Source organism: Sprattus sprattus, assembly GCF_963457725.1.
Source record: "Sprattus sprattus genome assembly, chromosome: 13".
NCBI classification, from domain to species: Eukaryota; Metazoa; Chordata; class Actinopteri; order Clupeiformes; family Clupeidae; genus Sprattus; species Sprattus sprattus.
In genome coordinates, this window is record NC_137911.1 from 12,975,874 (window position 1) to 12,995,889 (window position 20,016).

Consider the following 20,016-nt stretch of genomic DNA (forward strand, 5'->3'; position numbering starts at 1 on the left):
CTCTTGAGACTGAGTCTCGAAGATGTTAAGTGCCACTGCACTGCAAACATCCCATCCAGTATCAGTTTGAGCACTGACATCTTTTGATCCTACCCCTCTAGTGTCTCATCTGCTTCATAGAGACCAAAGACTTCGCATCAGAGTTCATATTGATGCTAATTAGCACTAATGCTTAATTGCTGACATCTTGTCATTGTGGATTTGTCAGACTTATCCTAAAATAAAGGCTGTAATTGAGTGATTAACATATCTTACTAGCTAATGCCTGAACCTAGCAGACATCACATTCACCACCCATAGAAACTCACTCAGTGCTTCACACTGACTTAAACACAAAGTGGAAGCTAGCTGTCTGTAGATACATGTAGATACAGGATTTATGCAAAACCTTGACTTGATTGGAAAAAGGAGATCTTATTATCCTGACATGCTTGTTCCCCATTAAGCAAGACCCATTAAAGAAGCCTTCCAAGGATTTCTTACATCGTGTGAGACAGGCTAACATGACTTCACTGTACAGTCCTCGCCCAGTAATCATAGAGACTCTTTGACTTATGTCCTCTTGGGTTATGATATCATAAAAGGGGTTCATGGACCTCATGTCAACCCATAGTGAGACGGTTATTCGACGTAGCACGGCGCTGCCTCTGCCTTGGACACGGCCCAGGCGACTGCCATAGTGGATGTTTGTTTGTTTTGGGGAGGCCGAGCCGCCTGCTCATGAATGCGATCTGTCAGGAAGGAGGAGGGGTGCGTGTGTGTGTGTGGGTGTGCGCAGAATTCGCTTGTGTTTGCTGAGTGATGCCAGAGGACAGGACAGACCTTGCTGCCACCTCCACTGGTTGAACAGGGATGCCCAAGAAATGGGTCTGTGGGACTGGGCTGTATCTCTCTCTCACTCTTTATCTCTCTTTCTTTCTCTCTCTCTCTCTATCACTCCCGCTGATTCTTGCATGTGTGTAAGTCAGAAAAAGCTTGCAGCAACACACTTTTCAGCCTACGCCTATTCTCCCCTTAACTTAAGTCTATGATTTGCGCCAGAAGGGCAGATATGGGCAGGTAGGCCTTTCTTATGTAAACACATTTACACTTTTTCTGCCATTGACTTTTCTACTAGCTTCTGAGGACTGTAGTGAGCCATCAAGGCGAAGGGATAATGTGTAGTCCGCCGGTCATTGGAAAGTAAGTCCAGACAGGACGGACAGGACCTTGACGCACAGCGGAGCGAAATATCAGACCTTTGAACGTCGGGTCCATTCAATTCGATGGAGTGGATATTTGCAACCTTCTGAGGAACCGTATAATCATGTCTTTTATATGAGACTATGTGTGACACAGTTCAAAATCATAAAGTGTGGTTTATGTTTTCAATGGACTTTAATGACCTTTACCAAGGTTAATGCGGCAGTCCGTATTCCACATTTTGGCGGCAGCTTTTCTGTTTATTATAGTTTTCTTCTATTTGAAATCAATTACACTTCTTTCGTTAGTCTGCCTTCATTGTGGAACACTCTCTCATCCTGTCCCCCTATTCCTCTCCCTCTCTCTCTCCCTCTCTCTTTCCCTCTCTCTCTCCCTCTCTCTCTCTCTCGCTCTCTCTCTCTCTGTCCGTAGTCTGGGTTACACAGTGGGTGTCTTTCTGCCTGTCTGCCTGTCTCTGCTCTGGGTGGAGGTGAGAAACAATACAGAAAGTGAGTGTATGTCTATCTGTCTATCTTTCTATCTGTCTCTCTGTCTTTCTCTGGTCTGGGTTAAGGTTAGAGACAGTGTAGACTAGGATTGGGAATCTCATGGCACCTCACGATTCGATTCGATTCCGATTATCGATTATCAATTCTAAACCGATAAAACGATTATCGATGCATCTCGATTTTTAATGTTTTTAAAGAAAATCAATAGATGAATTACCTTCTCTATATTTGAATTAGAAGAAAAGCTTTTCCTTGTCACAATTATGACTTTCTATGAACAATGCAATAATCGATGCAGCTTGCATTTCAACACAAAATGGATGTAAAAATTAAAATGAAATAATAATTATTTAAAAAAAAATATATATATATATATATATTATGAACTTTTCTGAATAAATACTGAATCGTTCTAGAGAGAATCTAGTGTAGACCCCTATTGTAGACAGTGGGTGTGTCTGTCTGTCTGTCTGTGCCTGGAGGGAATTACAGACTTTACTCTCTCTCTCTCTCTCTGTCTCCCTCTCTCCCTCTTCCCGCCCCCCATCCCCGTCTCCATGCTGCTCATGCAGATCAAGGTGCTGCATTCCTGGCATGTTTTAGGAGGCAGAACCTGACACTGGGATCTGGGAGAGGAGGCACAGGCAGAGAGAGTGTTAGATTCAACTCCTTGCCATCAAACCATCCTGACTCCATTACATTTACATTTATGCATTTAGCCGACACAGTGCTCCTTCGATGACAAACCCATTATTCTGCTTTTATTTGCACCTTGCACTCCCAGTGGACCTGAAGGACACACCCCTTACTGAGAAGCTGTCTGAATGTTTTAGGCTGTCGATGATTATTAAGGATGCTGTATTCCAAAACACACTTTACACCCTAAGCACACATTCTCAGGCAGCAAGTCTTGTTGAGGGCAACTTTAGAGATGGAGTTGAAGCCCACACTGTGTGCTCTAAATACAAACCATAACCAAGTAATATTGGGAATGTGAAAACCCTCATTTAGAGCGTATAGCCAATGGAGGTTTTATTTTGTAACTGAGTTTGTTAGAAGAGTTCATTAACGGGGTACTTTCAGCCAATGAGTTTCTCCTTGCAGTGGCTTAACGTGCTAAACACAGCAGGATTTGGGTCCCTCAGCCATGGTTCATGAGTTGGAGTTTGCAGGGCTGGTAATGGTGGTTGGGGGTGAGAGAGGGGGTGGGGGTGGGGGGGTACAGGATGTGTGCCATTCTTTTTTCTTTCCTGAGACTGGATAAGATCACAGGCATGTTTTGTGAGTGTAATGAGGTTGAGGCGGACAGACTCGGAGAGGTGAAAGAGTCAAATACATCAAGTGTGCCGGGGCAAGTAGAGAACAACGTGTCTTAGTGGATAAGTACAAATACAAGATAACAATAGCGACGTTTCCTTGTGTGTGCGTGTCTGTCTGTGTCTGTGTGTGTGTGTGTGTGTGTGCGTATGTATGTGTGTGTGTGTGTGTGTGTGTATAGAGGGATAAAAAAGACACTGACTCCAGTGTTATCATTAGGAGGAAGGGGAGGTCTGTTGTTTGCCCGCATTTCTTTCTGCAAGCGTATTGTTTCCAACAGACAACATCAGAATGGGCTGGCTATAATCTTGTAATGGGGCAGCACTCTGCTTTAGTCAGCGTCGTCACGATCACGAGATGCTGATCTCCGCGGAGATGCTCCGTCTCAGGTCACACGCTCCTCACGCCTAACTCCTGACTCCTCCTCATCATCCTCCTCCGCTCCACCCGTCAGAGCAGATCATGGAGACACAGCACTCTCCCTCATCCCTCATCTCTTCCAATTATCTCCTAATGCAGGCCTGAATGCCTGTAGTCACCACTAACAGCACTGCAGTCCTTGCCTAGATAGGGGCCAGCTCTGGGACAGACCAGGGCCGCGTCTGGACCGAGTCGGATCCGGTCTGGAATGGCGTGTGTGTGTGTGTGTGTGTGTGTGTGTGTGTGTGTGTGTGTGTGTCTGTGGGGCTCATACAGTAGGTATGTGATGACACAATGCATGCTTAGTGGTGCTGCTATCTCCTCTCCTCCAGCACAAAACAAACAGGCCCAGTCAGCAGTCTGCATGGAGCTGGCCATGGGAGAAAAACACAGTCACCACCACTGCCATAGACACAACTGGTGTGACTGAGAGGGAGAGAGAAGCCTGTGTGTGTGTGTGTGTGTGTGTGTGTGTGTGTGTGTGTGTGTGTGTGTGAGAGAGAGAGAGAGAGAGAGAGAGAGAGAGAGAGAGAGAGAGAGAGAGAGAGAGAGAGAGAGAGAGAGAGAGAGAGAGAGAGAGAGAGAGAGAGAGAGAGAGAGAGAGAGAGAGAGAGTGAAGTGTGAATCTGTTTATGTTACTTGAACTGTGTTTGCATGAATATGGGTGGATGTGTGTGGATGTATCCGTAGCTCATGCCTATATGCACTGTATGTCTTCTGATCTGTGTGTGTGTTTGTGTATGGAGTGGGTGTATGTGCACTATATGCGTGTGTATATGTGTGTGTGTGTGTGTGTGTGTGTGTGTCTGTGTGTGTCTGTGTGTGTGTGTTTCTGTTCTGGCATGGACAAGTGTGTGTGTGTGTGTGTGTGTGTGTGTGTATGTGTGTGACATTGAGATGAGGAGTCCTCAGGCTCTTCTGTCTGTGTCTCTGCTTGATGATGTGCCAGGGGACTGCGCTGGCAGGGCTGTCTGTGCTCAGACGTCAAGAGCAAACTCTCACCCACTGGAGTGGACGAGGACGACACGGCTGTGCGTTTCCTCACAGGGACTCTGATGACACACACTTGTCATGTGGGGACTGCTTGTTTTGTTCCCCTGTCTCTCTCTTGGTACTACCCCTCACTCAGATCCAAATTTAAATTCCAACGAGTTACACTGGTATGGCTATATATTATGACAGTTCTGTCAAAGCTAATAACTTGATCAGCTATCAACAATATACTCAGTTTCTCTCTCCTTCCACCCCCACCCCTTTCTCTCTCTCTCTTTCTCCCTCTCTCACACACACTCTCTCTCTCTCTCTCTCTCTCTCTCTCTCTTTCTTTCATACTTTCCCCTCTTTTTCTCATTGTCATCGGTCCACATAGATCATTGTCTTGCTGGCTCTTACTCTTACTCTCTCTCCCTCCTTTGTCTCTCAGTGCTGGAGGAGTATCGCGTATGACAGCGGCCAACATGAGTCTGCTGGAGGACAGCAAGAAACTCATTCTGTAAGAGCTGAACGCTCTGTCGCCATTCTCTTTATCAGAACCAGCTGCAAGGTTTCAGGCTCTGTGTGTGTTTAGTCCACTTTTTTTAAAAACATCTCCCCTTAAAATAGAACATCTAACACTACAAAAATGAATCATTCTAGTCGAAGGTAGTTTAATCTCCATCCACTGTACAAACAAAGATGAAAGCAGAGTGAGTTTTATTTGAACTGTGGGTTTAGGTTTCCCATTTGGATTCTCTCTCTTTCTCCTTCTCTCTCTCCCTCTCTCTTTCTATCCTTTTCTTTGATATACAGATGCCTCACCAAACTGCTCTCCTTTCTAACACGAGGAGCCAAAGACATCAGTGAGATAACATTTTCCAATTGTTCCGATATTGTTCTTGACTCTGGTTCCCCACACTTCCTCTTGCTCGCTTTGTTTGTTTGGGATGAGTGTCATGATCCCACTCTCCTCCTCCCCATCATTCCAGCCTGATCCTGGAGTCGCCATGGGCTGCATCAGCCTGGTGTTCTCACTGTGATAGATACATTTAAAGCGCATTCATGAAAATTTGACAAAAGAAAATGGGAGTCTGTGCACTTTACCAGCAGCTGTGTTATGTGAATTAGAAATGGACACTCTCCTTATATTATTAAGGCAGGAGTTGTGAATGGCTGTGGGTTCAAATCTTGTAGTTACCAGGGTAACTTCAATGGGAATGTTTCATAAAATCACAACAATTGAGTTGATGCAAATAAACCCAGTTTCATCAACCTTTGTATTAAAATGTTGGCTTCTGATGCTCTGAGAACATTTTCCTTAGAGTAAGCCCATTGCCTCAGGTTTCTAAGAGTTATCAAACCTCATTCTTGACTACACAGTCACACGGTTTTTGCCTTACTTGGTGAGGGCATTTTCCTTATTTCCATATCAAAGTCTTACACATGAGTGTGCTGTCGTTGTGGGCCGAGTGTATACCCTGTGAAAGCAGTCTGGGCTGTAAGGGGCAGACGTAGACGAGTGAAAACAAAGGAAGTTGAAGTTAGCCCAAATCTCTCACGCGCTCCCGGCATTCTCTCTCTGTGAGGCAGCTGTTCCACCTGTTCTGGGTCCTGTTCAGAGTGCTGACCAAACACCTGCAAGCTTTTAAAAATGCCAGGCGAGCTCAAAGCTGACATGCTTTGTCAACAGCAACTAACACTTCTGACTTCTGCTTTTAAAGACGCTGTTCCCGGTGTTTCACAGTGGGTGGTCTGGCCTGGGCACCCAATGCAATATTCCTGCTCAGGAACAGATGGAGGGATTTGTGTGAATTAGGTACAGCAATTGTTTGTCAGTTGTTGTTGTGGGGTTTATCATAGTTGGGGTCAGCGTCAACCGCACTTTTCACTTAACTCGAGCCGTGAATCTAGTTCTGTGCAGTCTCTAAATCGACACCACCTGAAACTGCTTAATGCCAATGCTGATTAAAACGCAGGTCGTTACTCTTGGCTGGCGTCAGTGCACCGAAACTCACTATGAAACTTAATTCAAAGACGTTGATTCAAAGGCAGACATTTTAACCTCTTTATAGACAGATGTCCCCGTATAACAGAGCCAGACTTCTATTTAATGCAAGTAGTGAAAGTAGGGCTCACCAGGGAGTCCTTGGAAATGCATATGCTCAGCCTAAAATCTCCAGCCCGTATCTCAGCCAAGAAATACAATATAGATGCATATCGGGTTAGATTAACTTACGGACATCTGTTTGGTCATATTAAGTTGCTATAATGAACTAAAAAATTAGGGACAAGGAAGGAAGGAATGGAGCCTGACACTTGGGATGATGTGCTTTTGGCTTTATCTAACATTTTAATTAGATTTGTATCTTTTTTCGTCTGTGATGTGTGTGTGTGTGGGGGGGGGGGGGGGGGGGGCACAATCGTTTGTACAGGCTTTGATGTCCTAGTTTCATCTGTGCTTGTTGGCTGAGGACCTGATTGAAGCCAGGCACCGCTGGTCAGACTCGTGAAACACTGCAGGCCCCTGGCCCATGCACCCGCTCGTCTGTTGCCAAACTGCAGTCCTGCCTTGATTGTATTATTAATAGATGACTGGAGTATTTTAAAAGGGGGGATTAAAAAAACAACATTAAACCGTTTAGTTAATAAAATGGCTCTGTTCTGGGCAGGATGGCTGATTGCTGCACCAAGACCCTTGACTTAAAGCCAGAGAAAACATTGTTGTGGTCTTTCCATTTGAACCTCAACTTTGCTACTTATGCCATAGTTTTTTTTTGTGACCTATGGGTGTTTCATGGTTCTGTGGCAATCACACTGACTGCTTGAGGAGGGGGGGAGGGGGCAATCCGAGATTACATTCTTAGTACCGCACTCCGACACAGATGAGAATTTTGACAGTGAAGAAACTGAGGTATTAATGTTTTCATTCTCGAGCGAGAAGCTTTGACTGTCTACCGAGGCTGTGTAGTAAAAAAAAAAAAAAAGTTCATTTCACGCTTTGATGATCATTGCAAAGACAGATGCACCTTATCCCTTTTAAATCATTGCTCCGACAGTGTGAATCTACATGAAAGAGTGAAGAGAAGGGAAGTAGGAGTAAGAGGATTCTTTCTATTAGTCTGTATAGAGTGACTCACAGCATAACCTTTTCATTTCATTATTCTTTCTTTGCTCATGTTCTCTTCCCCCTGTCTCTGCAGTTCTGAGAAGATTGCTGGAGGAGACCCATGACCGTCGCTCCGCGCTCCCCCCCTTCCCCCAGGAGCACCTCGGCACAGCGGCAGATAGCGCCCCCCCAGATGACCTTCCACCCCTGCTCTTAGGAAACACCAGAACAGGTGAGGTCCCTTGAGGACAACCCAACTCGACAGGCTTCACTGCGGGTCGTGTATGGGCTGGCAGTAAAGACAGTCAGTGGAATTTGCAAGATGCCTATATCACTAGTCATTATAAGCATACAATCTTAGTCAATTGGAAGCAGCGCCACGTTTAACTGCTTGTGCAGATGCATGCTTAATGATTCAGTGCAATGCGTGGCTGGCTGAGGATAGGTATATAATCTACTCATGCCGGCCAGGTGTTTTGGTGGATGAGTCAGTGCCAGTCTGTTTGCGCTGGCATGTTTGTCTCTCGTGCACACCTCCTGTTCTGAAAAACACCTCATTCAAAAGTTTCCAACACTTTGAACCATGAATATGAAAATGCACTCATATGTATGGCTACAACTGTTCTCCACCTTGGCGTCTATAAAGGCATATATACTGGTGCATAATTTGTCCTGAACAAAGGTTTCTACTGTTGGGTATCTGCTAACCTGCACATGTAAATGTTGATGCCTAGCCATTTCACTCAGATGCTTTGGTTGTGTTAGACTCGGGAGTGTTTGTGTGTGTTCCGTGATTACCCGCAGGTAATTGTCATAGGTTTGAGGTGAGAACACTTTGGCCAAGGAGCTCCTCAGGAACAGCACTGGAAGTTAGGCAGGGCCCTTGTGGTATTGATGGGGTCTGAAGATGTTGACAGTGAACTTGGGAAACTGCTCTTCTCTGCTGGGAGCATATGGAGTTGATTTGGAACTCCCCTCACCCCCGGGGATGTTTGGATAGTAATGGAATCCAGAGGAGGGGTGGTGGGTGTCAGGGAAGCTGGGGGATCTCCAGTGGGCGATTATGTCCGTGTGACGTGATGGAACCCCCCCCCCCCCGACCCCAACTCTTCGACTCAGTGTTATAGCTGTTGACTAAACTGAACGCCAAACAGTGCAGGAATGCCAGTAGAGATTGGTTTACTGAGGTCAAGAGTAGTCTTATCTTAATCTGAAAATATTGTGGTGTTATGCAGTGTATTGTGCACATGCTTCCTATTGTATGTGTTTAAGCACTCTTATAGCATAAGCTTGTAACTAAACACTAATCATAAGGCGATCAAGAGGAAAGCTGATATGGTCATTAGTTTCAATGAACAGCTTTTCAGCCCTGAAACACAGTTACTGAAATGTACAGGTCACCACCAAGTCAGATATATAACGATGGCATGTCTTTCTCTTGATGATATTTTTTAGTCTGCAGACCTAGTAATCATTTTACATTAAAGTGAAAAAAAAATTCTCTCAAAATGCTTTAAAAAGGTTAAACTTACAGGAGAGCCAGAGTGTTTGGTGCCAAGCTGCTTTCTAGATGAAATGATAACCTAAGTGAAAGTTCTGCCAGGAGGACTCATTGTCTACATCATCCATTCAGTCATTACTACAAAACAGCAGGAGGCCGAAGACTTGTCTTAAAACTGTCGCGTCACACTCACCTGTCTGATACTTTCAGTACGCCGACTCTGACGTCTCTTCCTCCACCCCACCGCCAACAGTTGGTCCCGGTCTAGATGTCCAGGGATAGCTCCTCGCCCCTGCCTTTCCCTGCTGGCAGGAGCTGAGATCTTCTTGCTGTTTGCCGGATTGGAGACGGGGGCCTACGCCAATGACTGTTAACTATATTCCAGAGCCAATTATCCTTCTAGTTCCATTATGTTCATGGTTGTATAACTATTCAGGATTTAATTGTATTCCTGCCTTCCGAGTCTTTCTCGTAGAAGTGAAGGAGAGTCCTTGACTTTATACGAGGAAGTCATGCAGGCTAAGTCCACAGATTGAGGGAGAGTGGGGTTGTCTTTTTATTCAGGCGAAAGAGGACTTAAGAGAATCAAGTAATAGAAGCCTTGTGTCTGCATCTCCTGAGCACTTCCAAGGGGTAGGGAAGGAAGGGGAAGAAATGCCTTGGAGAGCGGGCTGTTTTTTTTTCTTTCTTTCTTTTCGGAAGGAGACAGAACTCCAGACACACATGCCTTTGCGGCCTCACAGTTGACCAGATCTGACCACAGTCTGTCCCCCCCTAGCTAAACTACTGGAAAAGTTAAATTATGGAAAGAATCCACCAGCCAAGTCTTTGTGTTGATTCCTTTTACTTTTATTAAGTGTTTACAAAGTATATCAGCATCATTTTACCTTTTTTTTATGTCTAGTATTTGCATTTTGACTTGGTAAACAAACATGCTCGTAGAGGCTGTGGTTTTATTTGTCAAGACGCGACTGTTGGCATTTTCACAAGTAAGAAAGTTGGAGCCAATGATTAGAGGGTATTCCCTGGATTTGCCTGCAAGGAGCCTGTAATTTTCTTGAAGTTGGCTTGACAGCCACAATCAATCAAGACGCTGATGAATACATGGGAGGTGTGTAGTAGAAAAATCCTTTTGTTCTAATCTTGTTTGACTGCGGAGAAAAGAACGTCCTGTTTGCCTTTCATGTTTGTCTTTTCATTTTTGATTGACATATGAGCCACTCTCCTGTTTTGAATTTCTACATTTAATTGCAATGTGCCAAGCTTATTTCCATTGGGTAACAGCAAAATGGCTGTGAGCTACGTACATCCGAAATTAATTACAGTTATGTTTGACTGCCGATTTTGCTGTGCTGAAAGGGAAAATGCCCTGCCCACGATACTGCAAACTATGGCTTTGAGGTCATGTGTTTACTGTTTACTGTTAACTGTTTATGGCGCATAAGGTTTACGGCTCATAAACAGTTCCTCTGCACAGGCCTCTTCTCATGAGTTCCTTTAACGTTCTGCGATGTTCTGTGGTTCCTCAGTGCGGAGAGGCAAGCAGCAGAGGGAGTCAGGGGTCTACGCCGCAGATGAGACCACTCTGTTCCTCGACCCGAATGAGACGCCCGGCACCCTGAGCCCCGATATGGACACCAAGGTCATCAACAAAGAGATGGCCCTCGTAAGCAACATGCTGGCCGCCTACTCTTTCATAGCAGGTGAGTCCGGTGGCGCCACCTCCGTAGCCTGAATCTCATTTCAGTTTTCGTTGGGATTATAGTCTGGAAATGGTCAGGAAGGGTGAGATTGTCTTGTAATGGCAAATTCTGAGCTGTGGGGAATGGTTGAGGTGATAACCTCAGGGAAACCTTTATCAATTGAAATCCAACCAGAGTATGGCATGCTCTAATAAACAACCTAACCATATCACTACCTGAAATCAATGTTTCATGGATTGCTATAGGCTTTGCATCATGTGTCCCACACCCTGTCCATTTAATGTGGGCTGCCTGTGTTGGGGGTAAAAGCACACTTCAAGTGATGACACTAATGTTGACATATCAGCTCTGGCTGTAATTAGACGTCGTTATGAACTCTTTGGCTCACTGTTTTGGAGTCTGCAGTGTGTCTGCAGATTTGTGTATGCATGCATGGATCTGTATGTGTTCTGGCATGGATCTGTATGTGTTCTGGCATGTGTGTGTGTGTGTGTGTGTGTGTGTGTGTGTGTGTGTGTGTGTGTGTTTCTGTTCTGGCATGCACAAGTGTGTGTGTGTGTGTGTGTGTGTCTGTGTGTGTGTGTGTGTGTGTTCTGAGTGTGCATAGTTGTTTTTCTCACACATTACCATCTGAAAGTGATGAGTGCTTTTGACACCGGTGACTGTAGAGGCTTGAGCACAGGCTCCCATCTGCACCCTAGTGGCAGCTGTGCCGCACACGCACAAGCACACGCATACGCACACACACACGTACACACACACGTACACACAAACACACACACACACACACACACCACCCTAGGCCCTTTATGTTCCCTACTGCGTTGCTGCCTGTACAATAACCAACCCATGCAGCCTGAATATATCCACTCTCATACAGTCAATGGACAATACAATCTGTTTTATACATGTTCCTGTGCCCTGTGCCCAAAATGATCTTTCATAATGTTGAGTTTTACCTAAATGCTTTCATATTTAGGGCGTAATTTATCAAAGCCACCAATTTTCCAACAATAACCAACCATCCTCCTGGGTCACAATTTACATCTAGATTGCCTTTGACAAAATCAGACATTAAGAGTTGGGATCATGTAGCTGCAGAGTATGTGCTTTTACCTTTTGATAATTATCATGTAATTATTGCAACTATTGTGATGCGCATAATGGTTTTATTACATTGGAACAAAAAGTCTAATTCTGCTGTAATCTGCACAGCAGAAGAGTTGTAACGTAATGTACATTGAAGTTGTTTGAGTTGTAACGTAATATACATTTGAGCTGTACAGAATATACATTTGAGTTTAAATGTTATATACATTTGAGTTGTAACGTAATATACATTTGAGTTGTAAAGTAATATGCATTTGAGTTGTAACGTAATATACATTTGAGTTGTAATGTAATGTGCATTTGAGTTGTAACGTAATATACATTTGAGTTGTAATGTAATGTGCATTTGAGTTGTAACGTAATATAAATTTCCCCCCACAGACCATCCAGAGCGAGCAGCACTCTACTTTGTGTGTGGTGTGTGTCTGGGTCTGGTTGTCACTCTTATGGCACTGGTGATCCAGATCTCCTGCCGCACAGACTGCAGGGCCCGCCGAGTCCCCCGGAACCGCAAGCCGGGCAAGTCTGTGGCGGCAGAGCCCGGCAGCAGCGAGACCAGCGAGTCGGACTCGGACTGGGACACCACATCGGACCTGTCGGCCCGCCGGCACCGGCGCTTCGAACGGACGCTCAACACCAACGTGTTCACGTCGGCCGAGGAGCTGGAGCGGGCGCAGCGGTTGGAGGAACGCGAGCGCATCATCCGCGAGATCTGGATGAACGGCCAGCCGGACATTCCCGGCACGCGTAGCCTCAACCGCTACTACTGAGCGGAGCCACCAGGGGGCGCTGCTGGCGCTCACGCCCACACGGAAGGAGAGCTGCAGGGGCGGGTGATGGGATGGGGAGCGGGGACAGGGAGGGACGTGAGAGAGGGGGCATTGTGGTTGTCTCATCACCCCTTCAGGACAGATCCGAAAGCAAAAGGGTTCTGGTTTCCGGTTCCGTGTCACACCCGACCTTCTGTTAAAATACGTTCTGAATACACCCAGCTGGGACAGGCACACCAGCGCAGAGTGCAGAACACAGATAACAGTGGGGTGGAGATTGCTCGGGCAGTTTCAGAGATGAGATCATTGAACACAGTCTGCATACCCTATGAAGAGAGAGAGAGCAAATAAACTGTTCAAAATGATGTTGCTTTTTTCGGGGGACTAAATGAAAGGCGTGCTTGAAGATGCTGGCTTTGAGAACATTTTCCAAGACATGTTCCGACCTGAAAATATATGGCTCGTGCACTGTGGTTTTGCTCATGCTGACCTTTGGTTTCCTGATGATTATTTAAGAAAAACCACAAATAAGCCTGGAGACATCTCATATTTTAATGAAATTTATGTTATTTAAATAGATCTATTTTTGTGTCTGTTGATTCCCTTAGTGGGGGAGAAATGCTGAGATGAAGGGGGTGGTTTTGAGTCCATTAGCCATCAAAAATGAAAATCAAAACAACGATAATAATATGGTGGCTTAAACAATGTCAGCTAATGTAGCCCACCTCTGTTTAGTAGCTTGCATACAGACACTCTCCATACAGCAGTAGACTCTAGGCAGGATCATGCGCAACAGGATATGGCATAAGCAATGTCAGCTAATGTAGCCTACTTTTGTTACGTACACACTGATACACTACATGTACACAATAGCCCCGTTAACACTGTGAGCCTTCAGGCCTGGAATGTAATCCCAGAAAACTTTATCCTTGGGTACAAGCACCAGGGCTAGAGTCCCTGGTGTGTTTACTAACACTATGGCCATGTTACCAACGACAAAGTTTGCCGCCATAGTCACACTTACAACATTCCATGGACAGACAAACAGAGCAAAAACGGATTAAATCATGGCCTTAGTGTACACTGAGGGTGTAATATATTGTGCTTTCTGCTCAGGCTTGAGTTCCTGGTTAAGCCCTGTTTGGACCTAACCCAGTAGTGTAAATGCTCATTGAGGTTTAACCACTAGGTTTGGCCAGAGTGTAAAGGGGGCACTGAGTTGGAGTCGCATCCTCTCCATAGTCAGTATGCTACTGGTTGGTTTGGTTGCTGAACATCGCAGAGGCCTAGATCAAAGTTAAATACGTCACATGTAGTATTTCTAATGCTTAATGTACTGTAATGCACAACACACGGACAGTAATGTTTGTCAGTATTCCTATGCCTTCCAGGATCAGGTTTCTTTTTTCCCCCCTGTCATAACTTGAAAAAAGTGAATACAGACGCAAAAAAACATCTGGAATACAAGTAACATACATGAAGTCCAAAGGAATATTGACAAAGGCTATTTTTTGATGCACTACTATTGTTTGTTTTTCCACAAGTATTGTATTGTCCAGAAGCTTTGTTCTTATTATAAATATATTATAAAAAGCACCTGCAAAATCCCTCCTAGTTTTTCTAGACCCATGCACTGAGTTACATATTTCACCTGTTGCATCTCCAGCTTTAAAATCTGGCTAGGGAACCCAGCAAGATAGTTGATCCAACTATATTGGGGGGATGAGTTTTACTTTCTTTTAACAAACTTGACATGCCTGTGAAATTTCCCGCCTTTAGTCTACTCCGTGTACAGTAGTCACCAGTTTAAATAAGGGTCAACCAGCTTCCCCTCTGAAAAACTCCTGGATCTCTGTGCTCCGGGAGATGTACAGTAGTTCAGTAGAATGATGAGCAAAAAGCCAGAGCATTTTCCCCTGTTGTCATCATTTCCCTGTGGTACCAGTTTTGTAGGTTGTGTTGTCCTTCAGAGGAGTTGAGTCTGAATTTAGTGAGAACACTCTGCATGTACTGTATGTCTTAGTTCAAGGATGAAGGCTGTCAGAAGAGGTGCCAAAGTTTTAGGTTCAGAAAGTACCTCAGTTTAAGCTCCATCTATGCCCTTCAAGCGCTGTAACTGGTCTCTCGTAAATCACCTGCCTTGTCTTACGAATAGCAAAATCAGGACAGTTGCGTGTGACAGTGTGGACAGTTGATCCAAAACACCAGAGGATTTTCTACCACTTGTTGCCTTTGCTACACCAGAGCAGACAAGTTGCTATTAGATTCCATGTAATGTTCATCATTCACTTCACTGACCTCGTTAGTGTGGTTTGACAAAGGTGATATCTCTTTCTATGTCTGGGTAAGTTGAGGTAGGCCTCATAATGATCACTTATTTTCCAAAGTTGACAATGACATATTGGAAAATCACTTCCGGTCTGCAACATTTTAGATCATTTTTGGTTGGCACAGAAGACAAAAGCTGCAAAGAGCCCTGAGACATGTGTGGGGTAGTATGTGCCAAAAGAGAAGAAAGGAGACCAAATATAGCATCTTCACATGAAATAAACTCCTGAGATCATGACATATGTGCAGCATGTCTACTTTTTTTGTGAGGTGGGATTGGGATCAGAGAGCAGGTAATCTCTTATGTCCTCTGAATTGAACATGAAATGAAAGAGGATAAAGGTGTGTGTGTATGTGTGTGTGTGTTTGAGGAAAATAGGGACATGCCTAAAATACACTAAATGAAATATAAGGCGTTATTCACCCCAAGTTTGCTGTGGTACACATTAACCGTTACACTTCAAACATGAACGCACCTGCATGCATTAAAGACCTGAATGGTGACATGCTGCCCCCTGCTGTCGAACTATACTTTTGGTATCAGGAGCTAACAGATACCCCCACACTGTACCCAAGTTGTGCTGCTCAGTAGTATGTACTCTATAATGGCAGACCTGTGTAACCTCTAGTGCACATGATGAATAACTGTCCCCAAATCAGTAAAATTATCTGATTTAGTAGTTTAGATTATTTGATTTGGTAGTTGCATAGTAGCTGCATTGCAATAGGGGGTTTCTCTTTCCTTGATACTGGTATTTGTATCCAAAACCATTGTCACTCGTTTATCCACAGTACCAAAAGTCATATACTTCAAACAAACAAAATGCTGTAAATTTTATATAAATGTATGCTTTGCTTTATTGAGAATAAAGCCCTATGGTCTCCCAATTATACAAGTTAAACAAAAACATTCTAAATCATACAAAAGTCTCACTCCACTAAAAGAGATAAGATAAGTGGCAAAATACATATTTTAAGTAATATATATATCTGTACATTAAATATGTGACTCCCATTACACATAGAGTACCATGAGGACGGAATATAAGTTTTACAGTAAATATTAACCAAACTGAATGTATGTTTTCTCCACATACTATGTGCCATACCGTTATCAGTTCATACAAGAGAAGTCTACATACTGCATTGGCAGTTTGTCAAAAAAGTGCCTTGTATATACATATATATTATGAAACACACAAACATAAAAAATAAACTAGCTATTAGCTGTAATATCAGCTTATTGAGGATAGCAGCTATCTGTCCAAATAAAGGCAAACATGGATGGATAAATGACTGGTCACCCGAAATGAAAAATGCCCCAATGATCCAAAAAGAATCCGCCCAGGGTGGCACTATGTGTGGATTTTAATGTTAACCACGAAGTGCTTGTTTTTTCTGATTTCAAATGCACAGTATTTCTTTAAACTTGACAGGCATCTTATGAATCTTCTCATTGTGAACATGTACACCACTAATATGAATAGTGTTTTCCCATGGAAACTGTCCCACCAGTTCAAAAGATATGTTTATATTTATGTACTTTAAGGAATCTTAATAGTAACTGCATACATGTACACATACGTAACTACATAATAACAAATAACAAATAACAAAAACTGAGTTTCTGTGCGGATTATTCATATGAAATTGTCCCTAATGCAGACTCTGTATACACTATACTAAGTCACACCCTTACTTAAACTGGACCTGCCTTCTGAAAGTTGCTGGCTGGAGTCTGTTGTGTTCCTTAGGCTTGAGATCATGTCTAGGAGTGGACGTGAAGCACGGTTCTCTGGATAGGAGCTCCATCGTTCCCCACTGGACTGGTTCTTGGTTGCGTACAGGAGAAAGCTGTGCCATGGCCTCCAGGTTGGTGTCCTTGACCACAGGCATGTTGCTGGCATGAGGACTGGTGGGGTCAGCGCTGAAGTACAACGTGGTATCCGAGTCATCGAGGTCACAGTCCATCTCCACGCTTTCCTCCAGACTGGACCCCTCTGGACATCCCCGTTTGGTTCCAGTACCAGAACTTTCTGGGTCATTTTCAGTGGCCTCCCTGTTATTTTCCAAAGGATGCATCTGGTGCACTGACGTACTGACAGTGACATACTGGCTCTCTCTTTTATCGAAGAGCTGCTCTTCTTTGTCGTGTTTTGGTGCAGACTCTGTGTCTGGGGGCTCATGGAGGTACTCTGGACCTTCCTCTACATCCAGCAAAGCAGCCAAGCATTCAGGACCATAGGCAAGGTTTACCTTATTCCGGTCTCCAGTCTTGACAGCAAGGCAGATTAAGAACCAGTGATGGTGTTTGGGAATCACATTAGGCTTCTCTTCGCTAAATTCTGACTCTTCAGTTTGCGTCTGGGCATAGCCTGTTATAGAGAAAGTGCCATGTCTGTGGAGTGAGAGTTCAGGTGCGCTCTTCTCCTCCAAAGAGGAGCTGGCCTGAGCAGAGTGACTTCGGTGAAGGCCCTGCAGGATCTCAGTGGATTTGGGGTGAAGGAATCGGTAGTAAACCGTCATAGATATGACACCTGAAACACAAAGCAGAAAATGTATAAGCAAAGTATAAATATCTAGGAGCAGTAGGGTGTGGCTCTCCTTCCCTCCTACAGTGGAACTTCTATTTCAAATGCAAACATGACTGATTCTCATATTAAACTGTCTCTGAGGGGTCTAACTGGATCTCTGAGATTTTCTGCAATAAGAAAACAATATATTCGAAGCTATAACCCCACAGAAAGATTGGAAACTACTGCTACTGTATCACATATGTAATTGATCTTTTTAGTGAATGTCAACATAGTGATTTATTACTTAACCTAACAGGCATCAAAAGAATAGTAAGCATGAACTCTTTACCTATCAGAAAGCAGCAAAGAACAGCAGTGGGAATGCACAAGCTGCCCCAGGATGCTTCCGACAATATATCAGAGGCTGACAGCAGCAGAGCAAAGTTCTCCAGCAACATGACCTGAAATACACACAAATACAGAATATATTCTGAATACATAACTTTATTGCTGCATGACCGTGTTTCTGCACTGCCATGACTAAATTTGAATTAGAACAGCAGGTTTGCCAATGTATTAATTCACCAACATCACTATAAAGCTATGAAAGTGTATGGGGTATTTTTTCAAGTCAAAGACATGGAAAATGAAAGTTGTTTTTCAACCAAATGTTTGTCAACCCGACATAAACCAGTCACTTGGTTATCCACCAAAACTGTGGCTAAAGCTAAAAGATGGGACATGCTGCTTTGGATGAGAGCATCGGTCCAGCAACTGAATGAAAATGCACTGAAGTGTTTCCTGCGCCGGAAGAACCCTGACAGACCTACCACATAGAAGGCTGCCATGCGGAACCTGCTGGGGCCATCCTTCACATTCAGGAAGAAGAAGACGTGTAAGGCTCCCATGATGCAGTTGAAGAGACGCCAACGCCCAGTACCTCTGCAGATGTCTGTTTGCTGGGAGACCAGCCAGAAGGATGCAATGAGCCAGTGAAAACCTGTTCAAAAACCAAAAGTCCAATTATATTTGGAAAATACTTCACATCTGTCCAGGTGTTGTTTTTTCTAAAGTACTTAAATGAGTAAAGTCAGAGAGACATTTGTCTTTATATTTCCTAATTATAAACAACAACAGAATTCTTTATAATTGGGCCCATTCTTCATACATTTTGTTTTGGCATCATACATAAATGACTTATCCTAACAAGAAATCATAACAATTCCTATTCACAAATAATAACTTTGTAACAAGAGCTGTAGTATTTTTCCAGGTTGACCCAGTGTCCTCACCTATGACCCCACAAACCCACCAGGTGAAGACCCTGGTGAAGTAGACGAGGCTGGTGATTCTGGCCCCCAACATGCTGGCCCTCCAGATCAGCTGGCACACGATGGCAGCAGGTGGCATGGGCACATGACCAGGCCGGAGCAGAGAGCACACCCGGCTATAGAGGACCAGCCCCCAGGACAGAGACAGGAGGCAGAGCCCACAGGAGAGGGACACTGGAGGAGAGAGAGAAAAGTGCAATTCATTTGAAACTGACCAAGTGCAATTATCTTTGCAGCCATCTGTTGGGCTCAGCAGCATCAGAGCCGACCAAACTGATAACGCAGTTTGGCTCTGTATCCCCAGTACTCTGCTCTGAAGCCCCAATACTTGGTTGCGGAGAGAAGGATGTTGCACACGCTGCTCAAAATGATGGACAACACTACACACCCCTTACAGAACGGTCTGGTCAGACAACAGAGTGTATTCAGTAGGAGCCTCAGCTCCCCTGCAATAAGGACCGTTACAGGAGGTCATTAATGCCCACCGCAGTAGCCATCTACAATGTCTGTGCCAGGAGAAGAGACTCCTCTTCTGAGTGGCAATGCACATTTACATTTCATTTGCACATTAATAGCAATATCTTACCTTAAAGTTAAATTCTATTTTAATTCCATTTATTTGATCTAGTATAATAGTAGTTGTGTATATACGTATATCTTTTGTAATTCTGTGTTTTTACATACCTCATTATGGGCTTTTGTAAATGATGTGTGTTTTGGTCATTTATGTGAATTGCTGCTGCGACCGTAATGTTTCTTTGGGGATAAATAAATACTCTAGCTATCTATTGTGCTGCTACTGTTTTAATCTGACGTAAAGTATATACACTTTAAATGAACAACTTGAATGAACAAATAAACATTCTATTTTTTATATGTTTTGTAAGACACATTGAACAAAGTTGTTTGCCAAATACCTAAACTATACTAATAACTACTGTTTATATACTTATCTTACTTACATAACAGGCATGTTTTTCAAGTGTGAACACTCACCAGGTGACAAGAGGCCTTCCTCAGTGCCACAAAGGATGAAAGAGAGCAGTAGTGTCTGTGGGAGACTGACGAACAGGGCCTCCAGCAAGCACAGTGCCGACACGTCTGCTTGCTGCATGACAAGAGCGCCCACCCCCATGGCAGCTTTGTCCTGCTGATGCCACAGGGACCTCATACACCTCCATAGCCTGTTCAAGGAGAGGAACTTTCACTGTGACTTTAAAACATTCATAGAACCTTTTCAAATGACCT

At 44.1% G+C, this 20,016-nt stretch overlaps 2 protein-coding genes across 2 annotated transcripts; one reads left to right on the forward strand and one right to left on the reverse strand.

The window, feature by feature from the left end:
• Nucleotides 1-10,640: 10,640 nt before the first annotated feature.
• On the forward strand, nt 10,641-12,593 carry eva1ab (eva-1 homolog A, regulator of programmed cell death b; the record flags this gene model as incomplete). The annotated part of the gene is made up of 2 exons (XM_080850797.1): nt 10,641-10,713; nt 12,205-12,593. 2 exons carry the CDS (start codon nt 10,641-10,643, stop codon nt 12,591-12,593), a joined length of 462 nt encoding a protein of 153 aa, XP_080706923.1.
• A 4,023-nt stretch (nt 12,594-16,616) lies between these two features.
• xkr5b (XK related 5b) lies at nt 16,617-19,939 on the reverse strand (the record flags this gene model as incomplete). Its single annotated transcript, XM_080850735.1, has 5 exons — nt 16,617-17,458; nt 17,787-17,898; nt 18,268-18,437; nt 18,730-18,942; nt 19,765-19,939. The coding sequence occupies 5 exons, from the start codon at nt 19,937-19,939 to the stop codon at nt 16,617-16,619; spliced, it is 1,512 nt and encodes a 503-aa protein (XP_080706861.1).
• Between the last annotated feature and the right edge of the window lie 77 nt (nt 19,940-20,016).